Genomic DNA, 20,882 nt, shown 5'->3' with positions numbered 1-20,882 from the left:
TGCCACATATCCTAAATTCACTCCAAAACATCCTGTCAGAAAATCATCTGTGAGCAGAAAGAAACCAATTATTAAAAGGATATTTGTTTACAAAGGTTCACCTTGAACAGGCCTTCTCCTCTAATGGAGATCTTGTTTGGAAGTTACATTGTAACCTAATGTATTCTGTTTAAATATTTCAGGGAGAATGACATAGAGGGTGTATTAGACCAAACATTTTGTGTCCAACATGAGGCCTTTGGCCAGCTTCAGAACCATGAGTTAAAGCCAGGAGGGGAAAACATCAAAGTCACGGAGGAGAATAAAAAGGAATATGTCAAGTAAGAGCTAGCCTCCTTTTTAGTGGAATACTTGCATAGTAAATGTTCTTTTACTGATGTATGAGCTCCAGTTCTTTTATACACCTTCAATACCTTGGACTATATTTGAGCTACACCCATTAAAAAAAATCTGTTTGGGGATGCATCTTAACAAGAAGAGCTTAGTTGTACCAAAATATGTTACTGTGACCTAATTTTAGTGCTTGATTTTTGAATTTTTTAAGCCATATATTCGTGACTTCCTTGACCCTATTTCACCTACACTCTTGAAAATTGGTATCTGGTTACAGCTTGATAAAAGTAACACAACCATACAGAAACCATGTCATTGTGCCTAATCTTCATATACAAATGGCTATAGTTTCAACTGGGTTTTTTTTATACCTTAGACCCTACGTAACCAACACTCATGAAATTGGTTATGTGGTTGCATCTCAACAAGAGTAACTAAACAAAACAAAGTTACAGTGACCTAATATTTACATTTGAACGACTTTTATATTTTCAGCTTTTCATCTGTTACATCTTCAGTATCATGGATCTTAGTTCACCTACTCAAAACATTTGTGGATGCATCTCAGCAAGAGCACTTAACCATACAAAAACTAGATCACTGTGTCCAGATTGTTATGCTTGAGTGACTTCTAAATTTTTCAGTCACTTGCTTGTTACACCATCAATATTCAAGACCCAATTTCACATACAGGTGAAAATTGGTATGGGGATTTCAACAATAGTAACTCAACCGTACCAAAACTAGGTCATATGACTACATTTTCATGCACGAGTTATTTGTACATTTTCTTACTTTTGTTTATTATGCCCTTAATGTATTGAACCTAAATTTTACCTACGTGCATGAAAATTGTTGACATTTTCAGGAAGAGTTTTGGGGTTTGAGTCATTTTGTATTTAAGATTTTCTTTTACACACTGAGTATCTTCAATTCTGTTTTATCTACCCTCACAAAACTTGGTCTGTGGATGTATCTCAATAAGAGTCACTCATCAACACCAAAACTTGTCACTGTGAGCAGATTTTCATACATGCATGACATGTATTTTCAGCTGTTTGTTACACCTTCAATTTATTGGACCCCATTTTACATACACACATGAAAATATTTATTTTGGATATGTCTTGATGGGAGTAACTGAAACATAGTAGGGTCAGTGTGACCTAAGTTTCATGCTATAGTGATGTTTATATTTTCAGTCAGTTGTTTGTTACATCCTCTTTATCTTGAAATCTATTACATTCCCTCTAATCAGATTGTTTTTGTCCCATGTTGACTTTATTTGTTGATGTTTATTAATGAACTGTATAATGTATAAATGTTTCCATCCATTACATGGTGTCCTGGTTGTTGAATATTGGCAAGAATTTCAAATGTGCTCCAGTTAATGAAGGATTTATGTTTATAAATAAAAGTTTTTTTAATTTATACTTTCAGCATATTTTTAATGATATTCCTTTTTCTCATCCAGGTTATATGTACAGTGGAGGTTTATGAGGGGCATTGAAGCACAATTTTTAGCTCTACAGAAAGGTTTCAATGAAATCATTCCACAACATTTACTACGACCATTTGACGAGAGAGAGCTAGAGGTAGGTTATTTAGGTTATGTGCCTTGTAACATACTTTTCGTTAAGAATTTGTTTCTTTTGAAATTAACATTTGGATTTATTTCTTTAGTGATGACATTAGAGAATGAATTAAATAACTTTATGCATTAGTGCAGTATATTAATTCATACATAAGTCACAAAGATGTAAGTGGCTTTGTTTTGCTCAAGATGTACTCAAAACAAACTTCCTTTTGTTTTAAACTTTATTTATAGTGCTAAAAATGTATAACTTTTACACTTGACGTGTTAGATTTTTTTTACTGAGATGATCTTGGAGTTGGGGTATAGAGGAAACTTGAAGAAACCACCAACCTTTGGTGGCAGGCACATTGTCTTGTATATGCTGAAACTGTGGAGCACAATACAGTGGCACTATTCATCTTTTTATTTTTATTTTATTGAAGTAGCTTGTGGTGAAACCAAAAATAATACAGCCCCAATCAGTTAGCTGATGTGTGATTATCACATTGTTTATTAAACCATAAATAATTGGATTATATATATATATATATATATATATATATATATATATATATATCTTTTATTGATTGCCCATTATACAAGTTAGTTTTTCACAGGGTTATGTAAATCTCCTAGGGCTGGATTAATTCACACACTATCTACACACACTTGATGTCATTGGTGCATGTCTTGTAATGCATGCCTCATACGGAATTTTCATATTCTGCAATCTTTGCTGTAGAATCATTCATATGGTTGGTAAGAAAAAGAATCTTCCTTGTTCATGTGGACAGCATATAGATATATTAACCAACAGGAAGTAAGATTTATACAGGAGGTTGAACAAGTTGTCCCTGACAAAATGTTACCCCTCAGGCTAAATCTGCCCCCATAGATGATCAAGATTCTGTTAATCCATTCTGACATGGTTGTTAAAACTTTCTTGCAGCTAATGATAGGAGGACTGGGTAAAATAGACATTGATGACTGGAAACTTCACACCCGCTTAAAACATTGCACACCTGACAGTAACATAGTCAAGTGGTTCTGGAGGTCAGTGGAAGGTTTTGATGATGAAGCACGGGCCAGACTTCTCCAGTTTGTCACAGGGAGCTCTCGAGTACCTCTGCAGGGATTCAAAGCTCTCCAAGGTAATCTATACATCAGATATGTAAAATTCACTGTACATATCAAATAAAGAAGAGAGTATTTATTACATTTGGAACTTAGGGGTTGTTTAAGAAGAATTAAAGAAGCAGGGAAAAGATTTAAATGCTCTGCAAGTTAAAAACTAAAACCAGCATGTTTGTTGGTTGAACAAATTTTGTGTTTTGTGAAAAATGCATGTGCATAGCAAGAATTGCTTGCACTTATAGACAGTACATTAGGTATATAAAATTTGACTCAACACAGTGAAAGGGTACAAAACATGTATCGCAATCAGCACAGAAAAAGTGGATTTGAAAGATAATTGCTTTGGGAGACCACTGGTCTTGAAAATCCAGACCCCAAGATTACAGTTTTCCAATTTTTTGACTTGACACGAGATTCTGATGTCTGATTGGCTAGCATGTCAAGTGACTAACCAATCAGACAGTTCTCACACTCTATTATAACGTCAGGTTGGTTCTCAACTCAGCATTCTGATATCTGAAAGGCTAACAAGACAAACTACTGACAGAATGTCAAATTGAGTTTGAGTTTTAAATTGTTTGTAATCTTGATGATCACTTTTGAGTGACCACCTGATTTGGTTATGCATTTTGAAGGGGGAGGGGTCAGCACAAAAGTGGTGCTTTATTAAGACAGGTTTGAAAGTATTTGGCTGGTTTTAGAGCTAAGGACATAAAATTAACTTAAGATACAAATTTCAACAATAAAAACAATTTGCAGAATCATCGTGTGTGTTGGTATGTAACAATGATGTGTGTTTCATTTAAATCTCTTTGTACTGAAATAAAGTAACAAGTATGGAGAAGTTTCAGGTGTTAAGTTTGAGTAATAATTGTGTCATATAGAGAGGTTTCATATGGATGGATGAATGAATGGATCATTGCACTTACTGATAGTATTGGAATCTGACGGTTGAATGTTTTATTTTAGGCTCAACAGGGGCAGCAGGACCACGCCTATTCACAATTCATCAGATAGATGTCAGCACTGATAACTTGCCAAAAGCTCATACATGGTAAATATATGAAAAATATATATATATGTTATAGCAAAATAGAACCCACCATTTCCATGTACTTTACATTGGTATACATTTTAATTTATCCTTGACATTAAAATATCATTGCTGTAACCACTATTTTTTTATGTCCTTTTTGTAAGGCTTATCAGATGTTGAGAAATAAAACTTTTTTATGTTGACAGCTAAGATAGCTAATTTCTTATAGTAATATAAATCATAGAATTGATTGTAGATACATCTTATGCAAAACCCATGTGAAAAATTGCACATGTTGAGAAAGTTGATGGGGATTTTAAAAGTGCCCATTGTTTAGTCACAGTGCAAAATATAGGAAGGCTTATTACATATTTCATATACAGTACCCCATAGAGTAGCACCATCAACAATATCATTCAGTTAAATTCTGATATTTTTTATCAATGGCATATTTCTCTTAACTTCTTCATATGGTTCTTAACCATCATATAAGTAGAGGAGTCACAGTGAGATTGAAACACAGAGGTCACTTGACACCATCAGCCTTATATCATCATAACTTGAGTCTTTGTCATGTATGGGTTTTCTTTTTTAACTCTACTGGCCATTGACCATAAGAGCTTCTGGGATGGTCTGTTTTGTGTCATCAGTCCATTAGCACAAGTTTATTGCCTTTCTCAGCCTACTTGAGGATTACCTTGAAACTTAACACACACACACACACACACACACGGTTTACTGAGTCATAAATGATAATGCAACTGTTTGGACATCCACTACATAGCCATCTTTGAAATCTTGTATCTACTCATGAATGGATGGTCATATTAACACTGGGTTTTCACATAAAGACTTATTATGATCATGTATAGGTCCTAAATGAAAATAGTGCCATTCTGACCTGCAAAATCTTGTTATTGCTACCCCTCTCAAATGGGGGTGATGATATCAACACAGTGCTTTCACTAAAAGACTATGATGTCTAGTTGGTCACAAATAAAAATGGTGCAGATCTTACATCCAATATGGACAAAATATTGGCCATCTTGAAAAGCTTTATATTGCTACTCCTAATTAACCTGGGGTTTTCACTTAACCCTTTAGCTAATACAGCTGTTGTGTAGTTTCACTACTGCTGAGTGCTATCATATCAGTTACTGAGACTACTGAGGCTGGTTGCTGGGCTAAATACTAGAACATCATCATGGCTGACTACAGAAACTCAAAATAAAAACATGGTTACATTTATATTCATTATTTCATTAGTTTTTGCTGGATTTCAGTGAAATAAAAAACAGCTTACCTTGTATAGTGTCTGTTTTTCATATATTTCCACTTTATATACTCCTATATCCCATCATACAAGAAATTCCAGTCATGTAAACTGTTTTGAATCCCACAAAAGAAATCCAATATTTACGTATGTACATATAAAAACATGAATGAAATCCACACTCTAATTATGAAGTTGAGAGTGGGACCTCTCAAAAGTCATTATCCACATATAAATGACGATGTATATTCCAGGATATGCCCACTTCTCTGTGATGCTGATTTCATACCATTTCAGGTATTGCTTTTGCACCGCCATTTTCTTGGCATAATTGTTTGTTTCTTTCACAAGCTTTTCCACCAGAGATTCAGGAAGAAACTTGAGAAAAAAATCTTTCTCTTTGCTTAGTGGTCCAAGCGCGATTGTTGAACCAACTTGAGAGTCAAAATCATTAATCTCTAACACGACGAGGTCATCACTCCATTGTACAAGTGGGATTATGTCCGCCTCGTCATTTGATTAAAAATCACATCATCAATATCTGATCCATTTTCTAAGACTGATCCATTAAACTCTTCGATAGCACTTGCACTGAACCCTTTAAAGTCACTCATATCTGAATTCAAATCCATCTTTGTTTGTCTCAACTACACGTGTTTCGTAAAGTGCAGAAAAGCCCTTACAGTGTGTCTGTATTTAACCTCTCAGCTTTCAAACTTGTATCAAAATGTTGAATAAACAGTCCTCTCATTGGTTATGAAAAATTATGTAAACTTCTTTATTTTCAACCAGTCAATGTTTAGTTAACATAGCGGTCACGTCCGCATAGATGCGACACTGGGGTTTTGAGTACTGCTGAACTATATGCACATAAGTGACACTGGGGTAGTAAATTAGGCTTATCGACACTGCATATATGCATCTGTGGGGTTCAGGAGCTATTTACAGGTGATGTTTAGATGCAGCAGTTGGGGTTAAAGACTTATGATGTCTAGATGGTGCTAAATAAAAAAGGTGCCAATCCGGCGACCATGCCATCCATCTAGAAATTTTTTTTACCACTAATCAATGGCCTTGTTGGCATCAGATTTTCACAAAGAAGACATCTTATGTCTAGCAGGTCATAAATAAAAAGGATGTCAAACTGACATCCACTATGGCTGCCATGGCAACCATCTTAGAAATCTTATTATCTCAGCTCTTTTTAAATGGAAAGTCCTAATTGATGTGATGTTGGGTTTTGAGAGAAGACTTCTTATGATGCCAAGTTAGTCATAATTGAAAATGGTGCTGATTTTACTTTCACTATGGCCACTACAGCAGCCATCTTGAAAATCTTGTTATTGCTACTCCTGAATGGATGGTCATACCTTCTTAAATATTGTTGTCTCTATTCCTATGCAAATGTGTGGTATTTCAGCATGAGATTTTCAGCAATAGATTTCTTATGGTCCTAAATGTAAATGGTGCTTGTCATACATCAGTTATGGCTGCTATGATGACTGTATTAAAAATCTTCTTGTCACTCACTACTACTTCTAAATGGATGATCATTATGATGACATTGTGTTTTCACCAAAAGACTTATGATGCTGTCCTTGATATCCTAATGAAAATGGTGCCCTACCGACATCCATGTGTACCATAGCAGCTAATTTGAAAATCTTCTTATTGCTGAAGAACATCAGAGATGGCTTCAGCACTTAACAGTTAAAAAGAAGAAATGGTCTTGTCTTGAAATCCTGGAAATTCATTTCTCCCAGTAGAGCATTAGGTCTGTTAAAGGACTCTTCTTCAGTATTTAGGTTAGTTACAATATTCTTAACTTTGTTATATTTCCATGATTCATTGACCTTCTGAGGTCAAATAGGCTTTTCATATTGCAGAATTATAATAATATGCAACTGTATGCAATTTTTAAGGGATACAGAGATAATTGATGTCAGACAAAATTTGCTCTGCAAGAAAGTGAATCAGCACATCACTCAGTGAAGTTAGCAGAGTACTATAGTAATCATTTGCATCCATCAAGAACTCTTTTACAAGAAAACTTAGCTGGGAATAGTTTTAATCAGATTTAGTATGCAGCTTTAGTTTACATTGATGAGACATCGAAAAAATTTCATTTTCAGCCTTTTATGTAATCCCTTTGAGGAATTATGATCCTCAGTTGACCATCCTCCTAAACTTCATTTTTGTAGCTTAGGATTGTTAGATTTTAACCAAATTTAGTTTACAGGTCTGCATTGATGAGACTTTAATTAAGTTGATTTACAGCATTCCACAACATCACTTTCAGGAGTTATGCCTCTTGATTACTTATTTTGACTTTTGTTTTCACATATTGGTTGGGTTTCAAACAAATATGAGACTGAATTACTTTGGTTTCTGGCATTTCCTGATATCACTTAAAGAGTCTTGTCCCCCATTCATCTGCCCTAATGACTTTGGTTTCTACCATTTCATGATATCACTTAAAGAGTCTTATCCCCCCATTCATCTGCCCTAATGACTTTGGTTTCTGGCATGATATCACTTTCAAGTCTTGTCCCCCATTCATCAGCCCTAATGACTTTGGTTTCTGCAGCATAACATTAACAATATTTGTTGCATTGCTTGATGTTTGGCTTCATATTTATTATACCTTGATTGAGTTTGATTTCTAGTTTTACATGACATCATTTACATGAGTTAGTCCCCCTTAACTTTCCATCCTCCAGATTGTTTTTATAGGACAACTTTATCAAGTGTTGATGGAGTTCAGCCCTATATGGTATCTGGCTTTTGTGAGACCTTCAGTGGCCAGGCTCTTTTATTTAAAGCCCTGCCAAGTAAATTGTAGGTAGTGGGTCACTTTGTGACATGTCCAGTGCTAATTACAATTGTTTCTTTGACAAACATTATTTTGACAAACTTTTATGTTAGTGCTGTTACACAAAATTAAATATGCCATTAAACATGATTTCTGTAAAACTGCATCCCAAAGGAAGTTGGATACAGTGGAAAAATAATTTTGTATTCAGTTGTAATAGAGGATGTATTTTATGGAAAGAATTAGATTTTAGTTTAGTTTCCATAAAGATGAACCATCACCATTGGGGTTTTAACTGCTTGGCATGGATATTAATGCTCAGAAACACTCAGATAGTGCTGATACTGGCAAGGTTAAGTGACAAAAATTGCAGCACATTTTACTTGTAAAATATAATTTTCCTTTCATGAATAAATACAATTATGTTGCTACAATAAAGAGAATGAGATATCTTTGATTTAACACCGTTTTTGTGAGTTGCCGATTTTTGTGAATTTTGTGTTAGTACAAATTACGAATTTGAAGACCCAACCAACAAGGATGTTTTTATTGAAACAGTAGCGAACAAAATGCCATGTTTTTACAAAACCATGAAACTTATAAAAAAATAAATGAATTTGCTTTTCTTTATTTATGTTTAGTTTCAACAGAATAGATATTCCACCCTATGAGACTTATGAAAAGCTTCTAGCCAAGTTGACTCAAGCTGTGGAAGAGACTTGTGGCTTTGCAGTGGAATGAGGAGTGCAGTACGATATCAAGGTTGAATGAAGTTGAAGAAGAGAGTTCCACTCTTTGGAATTCACATCTGATTCTCAGCTGGGAAAAAAGGACAAATTTCTTCAGGAGGGAATTTCAACTTTTTATACAAATAGCCATGCTTAAGGCTTCAATTCTTCAGACAGTTACCACATCAGGCAGCTTTTGCATGCACAACTAATGTGGAAATCTTAAGCCTCATGCACACTGATCATGTAAAACACTGACAGGAAGTTATGGTCAATTAGTGCACTTAACTAAAATGCTGTTTTTAAAGCAAGCAGTTTTGACCTCACCCAACACACAGTATTATTGCTATAGCATATGTTTTGTTTGGTAATTATAAACTCCAAATAAACTTGTTTATGTGTAGACAGGTGCTGTGTCACAGGTATTATCAATGAATTTACTATAAGTCTTCTTTAACCTAGAGTCATGTGACAAGCTTGTATGTATCTCAACATAACCAAAGAAAATCCATGAATAATTCAAGATTTCTGTTTCTGTAAAGAGCCTTTCCTCATCTATGAGTCAGGGACATGCACTTTCCATCCACATCGGATGTTCCATATGCATTCCAGGTCTTATTTAACAAATCTACTAGTCTTACACATGCATGTACAGGTACTTAAAACAGCATGTATCTTTTCAGAACAGATGTTAATATCTGAAACATGCACAAAAATATGTAAATTTGTGTTTTTCTTATGAGTGTTATTAGAAAATGTTGATCTTTTGATATGATTTATGAAGAAAAAAATGATACAAGTTTGTTAGCAAGTGTTGTGTGACACTGTTTGTCAGTTACATTTACTCTGAGTACATTGTCACAAACTCTATATCATGAAGACTTACTCTGTAATACTTTCTATATTTATGTGTGTATCTTGCCCCAAACTGTACTCTGATTTACTGATATGTGATGCAATAGCAAGCCCATCTGTCAATCAGCTTGACTCTGCTCTAAATATTTACTAGAAAATATCTTACTAATCCAGTTGCAAAGAGTGCATATGTTGATTTGAGTAAGATTCCAGAATCTGCAGTAACATTTATTACTCAGAAGTTTGAGTAAAATTTTGTGAAAGAAAGGCCAGATCTGGGTCTGTGCTTTTTTGTAGGATATGTATGATATATAAATGTGTATGGTAACATAGCAGAAATGCTATTAAAAAATACACAATTTTTGGGTGCTGACATGCATTTCAGCAACATTTTTATAGTACTCTATCATCTAGACCAATGTGAATAATAATACATCTGGTTTTAAATTATCTTATATAAGTTTTGAACACATTTTATTGGATCATTGTTAGTTTAAAATGATGTTATTTATTTCCATGCAAAGTGATTTTTTTTATACTGCCTGAGAAAAATGTTTGAAGCACTCTCATAGTTATGAATCCTTTGACTCTCATTGCATCGTGTTTAACTTTATATATTCTAATATTTTTACCATAGATTTACTTATTTTCATTGAAATTGACATTTTAATTCACATCTATGATGTTAAAATTGTTTAGAAAACAGCATTTTTAAAAGTTCTATTTTTGTCACTCAAAGTTTTAATCAACATTTTTTACATTAAATCCACAAGCGTGCATTGTTTATGTATGTAGAAGCTTACAAACTTTAATAGCTGCAAGACCATTGGTAAGTAATATGTTCTGTATAGTAGGTAAATGATTTCACAGGCCAGTCTTGATTTGCACTGATCTGAACAATTTCTGTGTTTAGTCAAATAAATATTCAAAATAATGCCGATCATTTATAGCTCTCCTTTACAAAGTGTTTTAGTTATTACTATAATATTTGATGTCTGGCTTTGGCAGTGATATTAATGATATAGTTATATGATGGTTCTATCATTCTGGTCGTGATAGTTTAATGACTAGCCTGAATATGTCTTTGTTATTTCCAGCCTCCATCACAGCAAAAAAGCAACTACATAAGATTGAAAATCTCCAGTTTCAGTAAATTTATATAGTTTTATAGTAATAGAATTGCACAATTCCCAGCCCTTCCAACTTTGGGATTCACTTGAATTTTGGTGGCGGAAAAAAAGCATTTTCCACTTCCACTACATTAAGTACAGAAAGTTTTGATTGCGCAAACAATTTAGTTGAATACTTGAAAATATTACAAATGTGGGACTCACCTTTGACATCTACTTTCCCTACAGGGAGGTAGACTTTGATGGAAAAGAAGCATTCCCGCTCTTTAAATATATCAAATTTAATCAGTTTGCTATTGGTCCATTTAAATTTATGGGTATGAAAAAATGTGTAACATTGGCTTAGACAAAGTCTTGAACACCGGTTTACACAAAGACTTCAACATTGAGCTGACTCATCTGCAGTTGGCATTGGACAACATCAAGTTTGCAGTGCCTTCCAGTTTTCTCCACAAAACCTGAAAAAAAATGTCATTACTGACCAAATTTACCATAGTTTTCAGTGCATTAGTGAGTGGCAGGGGAATCATTTTAATTCTGTGTAAGATGCATTGTGGAAGACCCTAAACATCAATTCTAAGGAACCAGGAGCCCAAAAGTTCACAGTGATAAACTTTCCAGCAGCATTTTTCCCCCACATTATCTCAGGAAGGCTTGTTTCATATTGGGTTCATATATTTGGTTGACTCACATATTTCAGTTTCCATCTGTGGAGTCAAATGCATAACTTGAAAAAATAAATTTTAGGGCTATCCAGTAACACTTCTGTCCATATATGAGTGACTTATAAAAAAGAGGTAGAGCATGACTTCATAAAGGTAAGCTTGGTTGTGTCTTGTGCTTCCATCAGTGGCTATTCCTTTTTTTTAATTCTCATGGCTCATTATTGCTTTTGTACAAAGGTTCACAACTGTATCATAATAATTCAGATAATTTATAGTACCATATTTATTTCATTTGTTCCTTGAATTGTAGAAATTGATTTAGGTTTTGATGTTTTAACCCCATAACACAGTCTTTCAGTGCGAGTCATACAGTTGCAAACTTTACTCAGTAATTGCATGTATAAAGGTACCACAAAAAGGAGACAAAAATTGAATTACTCAGGATTTATGTAAACAATATTGTGTGCAACATGTCTGATTCCATAATTTGTATGCTCAAATTTTATTCCACATTCTGGACACTTTTTGAGTATAAAACTCTAGCTCAGATTCAAAGTCCAAATGTATTGATATTCTGTAACTTTGTAACTTTGGAAAATGATTCAGAGAACTTGGTGTATTAATTTAGGTACATGTACAACCTCCTATTTGAGGATTTGAGCTTGGGCTAGATTTTCTTGCTCAAAAAAAAATTGGTGGTGCTTGTCTCTTGTATTTTGCATGGTCACATGTACATTTCCCTCTGGATCCAGGTTGTGTAAATTTAGGTGATCAAGAGTGCCTAATAATGATATTCAAGGTCTCTATCTTTTCATTGTGTATTTTCTTATAAAAAAAAGTACATTTTTTAATTGTAAAGATGTTTAAATTAGTGATGTGCCAGACAGTGTCAAAATAAGTGGAAAAAGGGACATTGTTAAAAATTTCTTCTTTTTATACATTAATGTTAAAGCCAGAGAATGTTAAAATCAGTGTTGAGATTCGACTTAGGAATACTTTGTATTAGCAAAATAATGTAAAAAATTATGTTAATAGTCTTTGAGATGAGCTAGTTAAGAAGCAGAATATTGACAGTAAATGATGAGATTGGTTATCTCTAAAGACAGGATACATGGAAGAGTGTAGTTTGCTTTTTAAAATAAAAATACTGTCGAAAGGTCTTTCAATTTTATGGATAACACTAGTAAAATTTCTTTCCGGTTTAGGGGCCCTATGTGGCTGAGTGATCTAAATTGCTCACCATGATGGATCACTGCCATCTCACCTCTGTGTGGGTTCGAGTCTCGGGTATGTGAGAATGTTTGCCAGTAGCTTGATGTGGGTCAGTGGTTATTTCCAGGGTTTTCCCGGGTTCTTCCTCAACTATTTATGCTGGCTGCAATGTATAGCCTATCTTGCACTGAAAAATGGCATTAAACCCTACAACAACTTTCAGGTTTATGTTAAGCAAGTGTATAAATTTAAGAAGTAAAACATCTTTCCTTTTGATCTGATAAATATATTCCAACAGTCTTAAAAAGTCCAACTTTTACACTCTTAATAAGTCATCCAAAAATTTATATGTGCTTCTCAGCTAAAATGATACATTAATGATGCATTCAAAAGATAAAGATTTATTCGCTGAAAAATGTGACAAATTTTGTCAAATTCTTGTTTTACCAAATGTAAACTGTATTATTAGATTGGAACCTTTTAACAGGTTTGTGATTATCCAGATATTTGAGAGAGTTATCCAGTGTGCTGGCATTATTTCCTTTCCCAATGTCTGTTTGTGTATATGACCTTATACGTGTTGTCAAAAATTATGTTGGTTTGGTGTATTAGCAACAGCTTGGCATTTTTCAGTTATTCGTGAGCCTTGTCATTGATTTAAAGTGTATGATGCATGTTTGTTAGACATTTTTATTGAAGTATATTTCAGTGAAGAAAATTGGAGATTTCTAACTTTGTCCACTCAGTGTAATTTTTGGTAGTATAACAGTTGCATTTTATTGTGCATCATTGTTGTATGCATAAATGAATATCCAGGTAATTCATTCATTTATTAGGTGTGGTGAACAAATGTGTCCATGATTTTTCTTTTTTTCCAGTATTAATATTGTATTTGTATCAGAGATAATCCAAGTATCTTTCATTTTGTATCATTAAGAGTAACACTTGTATTATTCTTCACCATGTGATCTAATTGTCCACTTGTTGCACTTGATGAACAAGGTAACAAAGGATGATGCAGTAACACATATTTATTAAAGGAACCCCTCTTCCAAGTTAGTTTAGATTTCACTTGGATATTCAGTGTTACTGTGAATCCACAATGGTTTCAGGCTATTCCATTTTATTTTGTTTATAGGGAGGGTTGGGATTCAGCTGTATATAAAGAAAGGATAGATACAATCTTAATTGTTGAGACATTGATTCATCTGATCCTTCATTGAAATAAAATTCCACTGGAATTCCAACCACAGTGGTTGACTTTAATAGTGCAGACATTAATCATTTTCAGGCCATTTCTTTCAGTCCACTTTTAAAAAATGTTTTCCTCCAGTTGCATTATTACTTTATGCAGTCAAATTAATTCATTACAACAATAAAATTCCCGTCTCAACACTAGTGTTGGTAAAATGTTGGTCATTGGTTGAAGGTTTCAGCACATATGGTACAAATGGAGAATTGTTCAAAGTATATGGATATTAATTTCATGTGCCATATTTACTGGGTTGTTGTGTCCAGCTGCAAATAACTTAGACCCTGATCTGCCATCCCATCATGTGCCAGCAGATGAAAGTCTGTTCTGTTGATTGTACCCAACAAACTACACAGATCCATATCTGCCTGGTCATTATGCAATGGCTGATCTGGGTATGTGCAGCTTGTAGTTGGACTAGACTTGTATAACATGATCACCGTATTTTCACTATGGACTCGATATTGGATTATTTTCAGATTTTACTGCAATAGGTTGTGGAAAGTGGAGGTTGAAAAATTGTGATATGGTATTAAAAAAGAATCAGGACAAGAATACCAATATACTTTTGTTTAACCTGCATATAGTTTGAATCCAGTTTATGATCACGATTGAAGCAGTGCAGGGCTCAAACCTATCAATAAGAGCTATTGTGATAGACAAAAAGGGGCTTGGATTTCAAGGAAAGAGCAAAAACTGACATGTATTTAATTAATTTTATATTCATCATATCAAAGCATTTGGGAAAGTAAGTCACATGCACAAATTTATTACAAGTTAGTCAATTTTTATATACAGACCAGTGATTTATTAAAAATTAATTTGTGCATTTATTCTGGGATATATATATATATATATATATATATATATATATATATATATATATATATATATATATATATATATAATCACAAGTATACTGTGAATGTTAGTGAAAGTGTAACTACATGGATGGCCATTGTATGGGTGCACTAGTAATGTAAATATAAACCTAGCAGTTCTGGACAATTTTTTTAATAAAAAAATGTACAAGACTGGTATTTCTGTAAAAAGCATGATAAGCAATAAAATACTTTAAACTCCAGCTATTATTTGTTTTCATTTTATTTGCTCACATGGAATGAAAGCTCAGTGAGCTTATGATGTGGCCTCGTAATTCTTGTATAATCCATCTTCCATCTCTCAACAATGGATTATTATCACTCTAAGAGGTTATCACTAAATATTTATAAAATCTGTAGTTTTGGGCATTGAGATCTGGAAATCTGATGTATGAACAAAGTGATGTGGCACCTGGCTTGGTATCACCAATTAAGCTTTTCTGAACAGATTTTAATCATAATGTGTTCTTGCATCAAAATCTAAAACATGTTCAGTTATTTGCAACTGATTTTTGCAATTGGTTTGTTTAGTTACAGGTACCTAAATTAATTATATTACAGTAACACCCGGAATAGTCAGTACCTCTGTACATGTGCCATCTAGTACACAGATACAGTAAGTTAACAATATCAACCCCATGTACATGAAACTTTATACAGTGCGTTTCATGTACAAAGCAATTAAACTGAAGTGTTCTGGAATTGACATGTATTAGTCATTGAACTAGGTAGTGCACTATAGTGAACAATATAATGCACAATGGTAACTAGTGTACCTTGAACAGTACATGTATAATAGCACTCTATAAAGGCACTAGTAGGGCATTGTTGACTGGAGACAACTGACCAGTGGGTCTCAATGGCATCGTACTTTGGTAAATTATGCAGTCTTGCACTTTGGTGCAGAAATCCTTATTTTCTTATTAACTGACTTGACCTTTGACCTTTAAACCCCAAATCTTTCTTGCCCTAAATGCAAGCCATCTGGAAAATTTGGTCAAGAAACTTACTCTAGAAGAGAAAAACTTGCTCAAGAATAAAGGTTATTGCATATGACCAGTTTTTCTTCCAGTCGCAACAACCTTGAGCAGCAGAGGGGGCGAATCGGACATTTTGTCCAATCGTCATTTGGTTTAATTAATACCTTCTGCACTCAGCGGATCCGGTGTCGTCGGCGCCCGGTAAAAAAAAAACGACGTCGTCGTCGTTGTCATCGTCGAGGGGGCCAAATCGACAATTGTCCGGAACGTCATTTGGTTTAATTAATACCTTCTGCGCGCCGATCCCCAGCGTCGTCAGCGTCCGGTAAAAAAGCGCGACGACCGTGTCGATGTCATCGCCCCCTCTGCTGCTAAGTGGTTATTTACAATGAAAATTATTTACAACTAACCGAATATTTGGTCAAGTCCGATATGATATCGTGTCCGAGGATCATGTAAATTTATCGTTACAAATCCATGTGGGGTCGACTGAGCATGACTAAAAAAGTTTCGAAAACCATTAAAGTCCATGTCACCGCCGCACCATGTCTGCCAAATATTTCGTAGCGTGTGTGTATCAACGCCGTTGAATACAGCAAGAATATTACAGTTATCTCTGATTACTTTTGGAATCTGAGTGTATCGTTGAGTGACATATATCACGTCAGTGTTTTTATGCCTGCCTCTGGAAAATATCCTAGCTGGGTTTTTTTGATTGTCTAACATAACATCATCGTACACGACTAGATTGTTAACGTCGCCATCAATATCATCGATGCCTGGTGCATCATTGATATCTGTAATAAACTCAATAACATTTTTTTTAGCGATCGCTGATGCATTCTCGTTGAAATCTTTCAACACCTCGTAGTATCGTTGATCATCTACGCTAGGGGCGATTAAATACAACTTGTCCCACTTCATCCATCTCATTATTAAATTAAGTAACAATTGCGTCTTGTCGGATCCGGATGGTCCGATGATAATCATCCGGATCGAGTTTGGTAACGCTGCAACATGCTTAACTGGTTCTCTTGTTTTAGTCGCCGAAAAATCAATTATATTCATATCTCTATACATAAATTATGGATCTATATTGTGTGAAGTGTAGAGTGCGTACTGGCACAAATGATATGACAACCGTTACAACAAGAAATAACAGATCGGCGCTTACTGGTAAGTGTGTACAATGCGGTATAAAGAAATTTAGATTTATTTCTATTAGACCCGGAGATGTTTTAAAAAAAAGCGAGGAGGTGATATTGCAGCCAGGTTATCAAAACTCCCCGGAACACCGTGGGCAAAGTATCCAGGAGAAAAGCACCTCCCAGGATATAGCTACTGTGGCCCGGGAACACGATTAGATATCAGACTCGATGATCAAAATCAGCCCAAACCCGGTGAGTATCCAATAAACGCTATCGATAAGGCGTGTCATGCTCATGATGTTGCTTACTACAAAAGTAGCGATCTGCAACAGCGTCATATCGCGGACGTAAAATTAATTCACGCGTTAAATGCTATTCCTGATAAATCATTCAAAGAAAAATTGGCCTCATGGTTGGTAAAATCGGCTATGAAAGGTAAATTAGTGATTGGAAGCGGGGCTTCTCGCGCTGGTAATTGAAAACGCTAGCGTTTATAATAACAACATGGAATCCATCTATTATTCTCCAAGAGGATACTGGAAGGGGAAGGCCGCAATTGGTAAGCTTGCAAGCGCTGCAAAAGTAACGAGGGCCACTGCGGCTAATTGGTTATCCAAACAGGCTATATGGCAAATTTATCTACCACCGCCTAAACAAATCAACTTCTCGCGCTTTGATGTCAGCGTACCTAATGAAGTTCATCAGGCTGATATACTATTTCTGCCGCATGACAACGGTTACAAATACGCGCTAACCGTAGTTGATGTTGCGAGTCGATATAAACAAGCGGAGCCGTTGAAAACAAAGTTGGCAACTGAAGTAGCCGATGCGTTTGAGCGGATTTATCGAAGAGGTCCTCTGCGCTGGCCAAATCTATTACAAGTTGATCCCGGTAGTGAATTTCGCGGCGCTGTTTTATCAACGCTGAAACATCATAGCGTCGCGGTACGACGAGGTCATACTGCGCTACACGTGATCAGGCAATTGTTGAACGATTCAATCGGACTGTTGCTGAGCGGTTATTTGGATATCAATACGCGAAGGAATTCATCCAAGAAAAACGATCTCTTGAATGGGTCAAAAGGTTGCCAGGCGTAATTGCAGCGTTAAATAACGAGATTACCCGAGCAATCAACATGAAGCCCAGCGACACGATTAAATACGAGTATATACCCGGAAGATCAAAAATAGCGTTTCCAAGCCGATTCTCGGCGATGTCACCGTGAGATATCTGTATGAACCAGGAGAGCTTGAAGGCGGTAAAAAAAGAGCTACTGATCCTATTTGGAGTGTTACCACACATAACGTATCAACGATAACACGATCAACTGGTAGACCACCGATCTATAGACTGGATTCAACTGCCCCACAGCGGGGTTTTACACGCGAGCAACTACAAGTGATACCTGACGATACTCAATTACCCCCGCGTGGTCTTAACTAGCGCCGTTGCGTCTATTGCACTCAAGACAGGTCAATCTCACATTGTTTTTGACATGACCGAGACTGTTATCGATCCTGTCCACGGTAAATTGGCGAGCGTCTTTATCCGAATAACGCCAACTCATTATACAATTGCAACTCGCGCAGTGATTATTCTGTTGTTGTCGTAACGCAATTATTAATTCGGCATCAATATCAAAACGCCGCTTTTTTTTTTTATCCTGCTGGCGGTAACCCGAGAGTTTTCTATCAATGACGCTTGCATCGATGACTTCGTCAGTGACTCCGTCAGTGACTCCGTCGGTGACTCCGTCAATAACAATTCTTCGAAGCTGATTTATCCTCCGTACTCGGGACACTGCAAGATAGACTAGATTCGACCATTCGATGCGATTATCAACCATCCAAACAGTTGTATCCGTGATGGTTAGTCCCTGCGAGGAATGTATTGTTGTTGCGTATCCTAGCGTCCACGGGGATTTATCAGCACGTAGCGCGTCCTCGACGACGCTGATATCAACGAGCACAATATCATTCAGCACGAGAATTTGTTTTTTTGTCCCTGACGCTGTCAGGCCTGGAATTTCAACTTCAATGTTCTGCCGCCGTGTATCCGCGGGTCTATAACATAACGGCACTGGGCGCGTTGGAAACTTTTCCTTATGCAACGCAAACAACTTCCGCTGAAGTGTGTCTCTGACTATCTTTCTGCTCGCTACAATCAAATCGTTTGGTCTCCATGTTTCCCAGAATTCATTTAACGGCGTTTCCGGAATGACCTCGCGGACTATTTCACACTGAATTCTATCCGGCTGTAATCTGATTAATTTTTTAACCTCGCGCAGTTGTTCATCAAGTGCCCGGTAATCAGTATCGGTTTCTTCATAATAGTCCACAAAACCCTTTAACCAATCATGTGGACCCTCGCCGACAAATGGTGGTGGTTGGCCATGATCCCCACACATGATTACTGCTGTATTCGCGCGCAGCAACCAATCAAGAAACATTTGTAAAACATCTAACGAAACAGTACATATCTCATCCCAGATGATAACCTCAGGAATACATTTTTCGCCCATTCGATCAGGAGTCCACTCACCGCCGCTGTATCGAAAAAAGCTGTGATAAGTAACGGCGTCAACATTTCGTTGTTTTATCTCTCGCGCTAGTCTATGGGTCGGTGTAAGCACGATTATACTTGCCCGCGTTCGAAATAATTCAATTGCCCGAGTCGTTTTTCCCGACCCGCCACAGCCGCTTAAATAAACTGTTTTGTGTCTACAAATTGGATCAGAACACGGTGATGCATTAGACCATTCTGATAGATTATCACCGCGTAAGTAGTTGTTCTCAACGGTGACATTTGCTGACGGGGAATAATCGCGTCGTATTTCATTTTTAATTCTCCATGTACCCCAACTCTCGTCCGGACTAGTAAACTCGGCTATGTTTTCCTTATACTTTACGTTAATATAAAATGAATCAACGGCTACTCTAACCGCGGTGTCGGGAAATCTATTTATCATCGAGAATAAATTGATAGCGGCGTAACCCAGCATAGATGCCCTCAAATGCGGGTATGCCGGGCTGTCTCCATCGCTGTAGGCAACAACTGTACCCAACCTTGTTCCATTGGACAAGAAAGCTGTTTCACAGTTCACGTATCTATTTTTTGCTACTGCGTCCTTGATTACGAAATCATATTCTGCGTCATCTATAATCAGCCGTGAGCAATATCGTTTGTAATCGCAGTTTTTTCCACCTTGTGTGAACTTACCGATTATTCTTCTACCGAGATCTTTTGCCTCTCTGTTTCGTTGGTTGAATATCCTCCTGGACCATTCGATGATATATTCCTCGTCGGCATCGATGTGTTTTCTGGACTCGTCAATTATGCTATCTAGACACTCCGGTTCTGGTAACCAGACTTCAGTCTGCGCTCGATATGATACAATCGCGTCACTGACAATCAACGAAACTAGCATTTTACAATCAATCATATACCGTAGCAGCGCTATTGGCAACCACTTCTTTTCATTCATGTGTCTACCGATCCAAATATAACAACAGCGATGAAGTCCTGCTGCGAATTCAAATGATACTATGCGAGCGAATCCGGTTAAATCAAAATCAGGCAGTGGTCCATTAATAGCAACACGAGTCATTTCATGTCTGGGGTGTCCAAATCGTTTGAAATACTCAGCGGCGGATCCATACCCGAGAAAACTCGCTGGATAACAGGCAACCATATCAACGGAAATCATAGCGTCGCGGCTGTATTCAGTGTTCCATAGTCCACCGTGATAGTATTCCAAACAACTGGATTGTACATCCGGTAGAAATTCCTTGCGTGTTGGACTCCACGCATTTTTCCTTGCTGCAACATGAGCCGCAACCGATGGAATCGTGAAACAATTTGTTAGC

General features: G+C 36.2%; 1 protein-coding gene across 1 annotated transcript in view; it reads left to right on the top strand.

Moving 5' to 3' along the window:
• LOC149803244 (E3 ubiquitin-protein ligase SMURF2-like) overlaps window positions 1-15,090 on the top strand; it is a 149,254-nt gene extending 134,164 nt beyond the window's left edge. Inside the window, exons 14-18 of the mRNA XM_089952892.1 lie at window positions 183-320; window positions 1,808-1,928; window positions 2,859-3,060; window positions 4,013-4,097; window positions 8,806-15,090. Coding sequence (XP_089809018.1) covers window positions 183-320; window positions 1,808-1,928; window positions 2,859-3,060; window positions 4,013-4,097; window positions 8,806-8,905 — 646 coding nt within the window. The 3' untranslated portion in view covers window positions 8,906-15,090. The remainder of the gene's footprint in view (window positions 1-182; window positions 321-1,807; window positions 1,929-2,858; window positions 3,061-4,012; window positions 4,098-8,805) is intronic.
• The last annotated feature ends 5,792 nt before the right edge of the window (window positions 15,091-20,882 follow it).

This window comes from Sinohyriopsis cumingii, chromosome 3, assembly GCF_028554795.1.
Source record: "Sinohyriopsis cumingii isolate HCF-2022 chromosome 3, ASM2855479v2, whole genome shotgun sequence".
Classification (NCBI taxonomy): Eukaryota; Metazoa; Mollusca; class Bivalvia; order Unionida; family Unionidae; genus Sinohyriopsis; species Sinohyriopsis cumingii.
The sequence above is the reverse complement of the archived record's forward strand: the minus strand, read 5'-3'. Positions and strand labels throughout refer to the sequence as shown.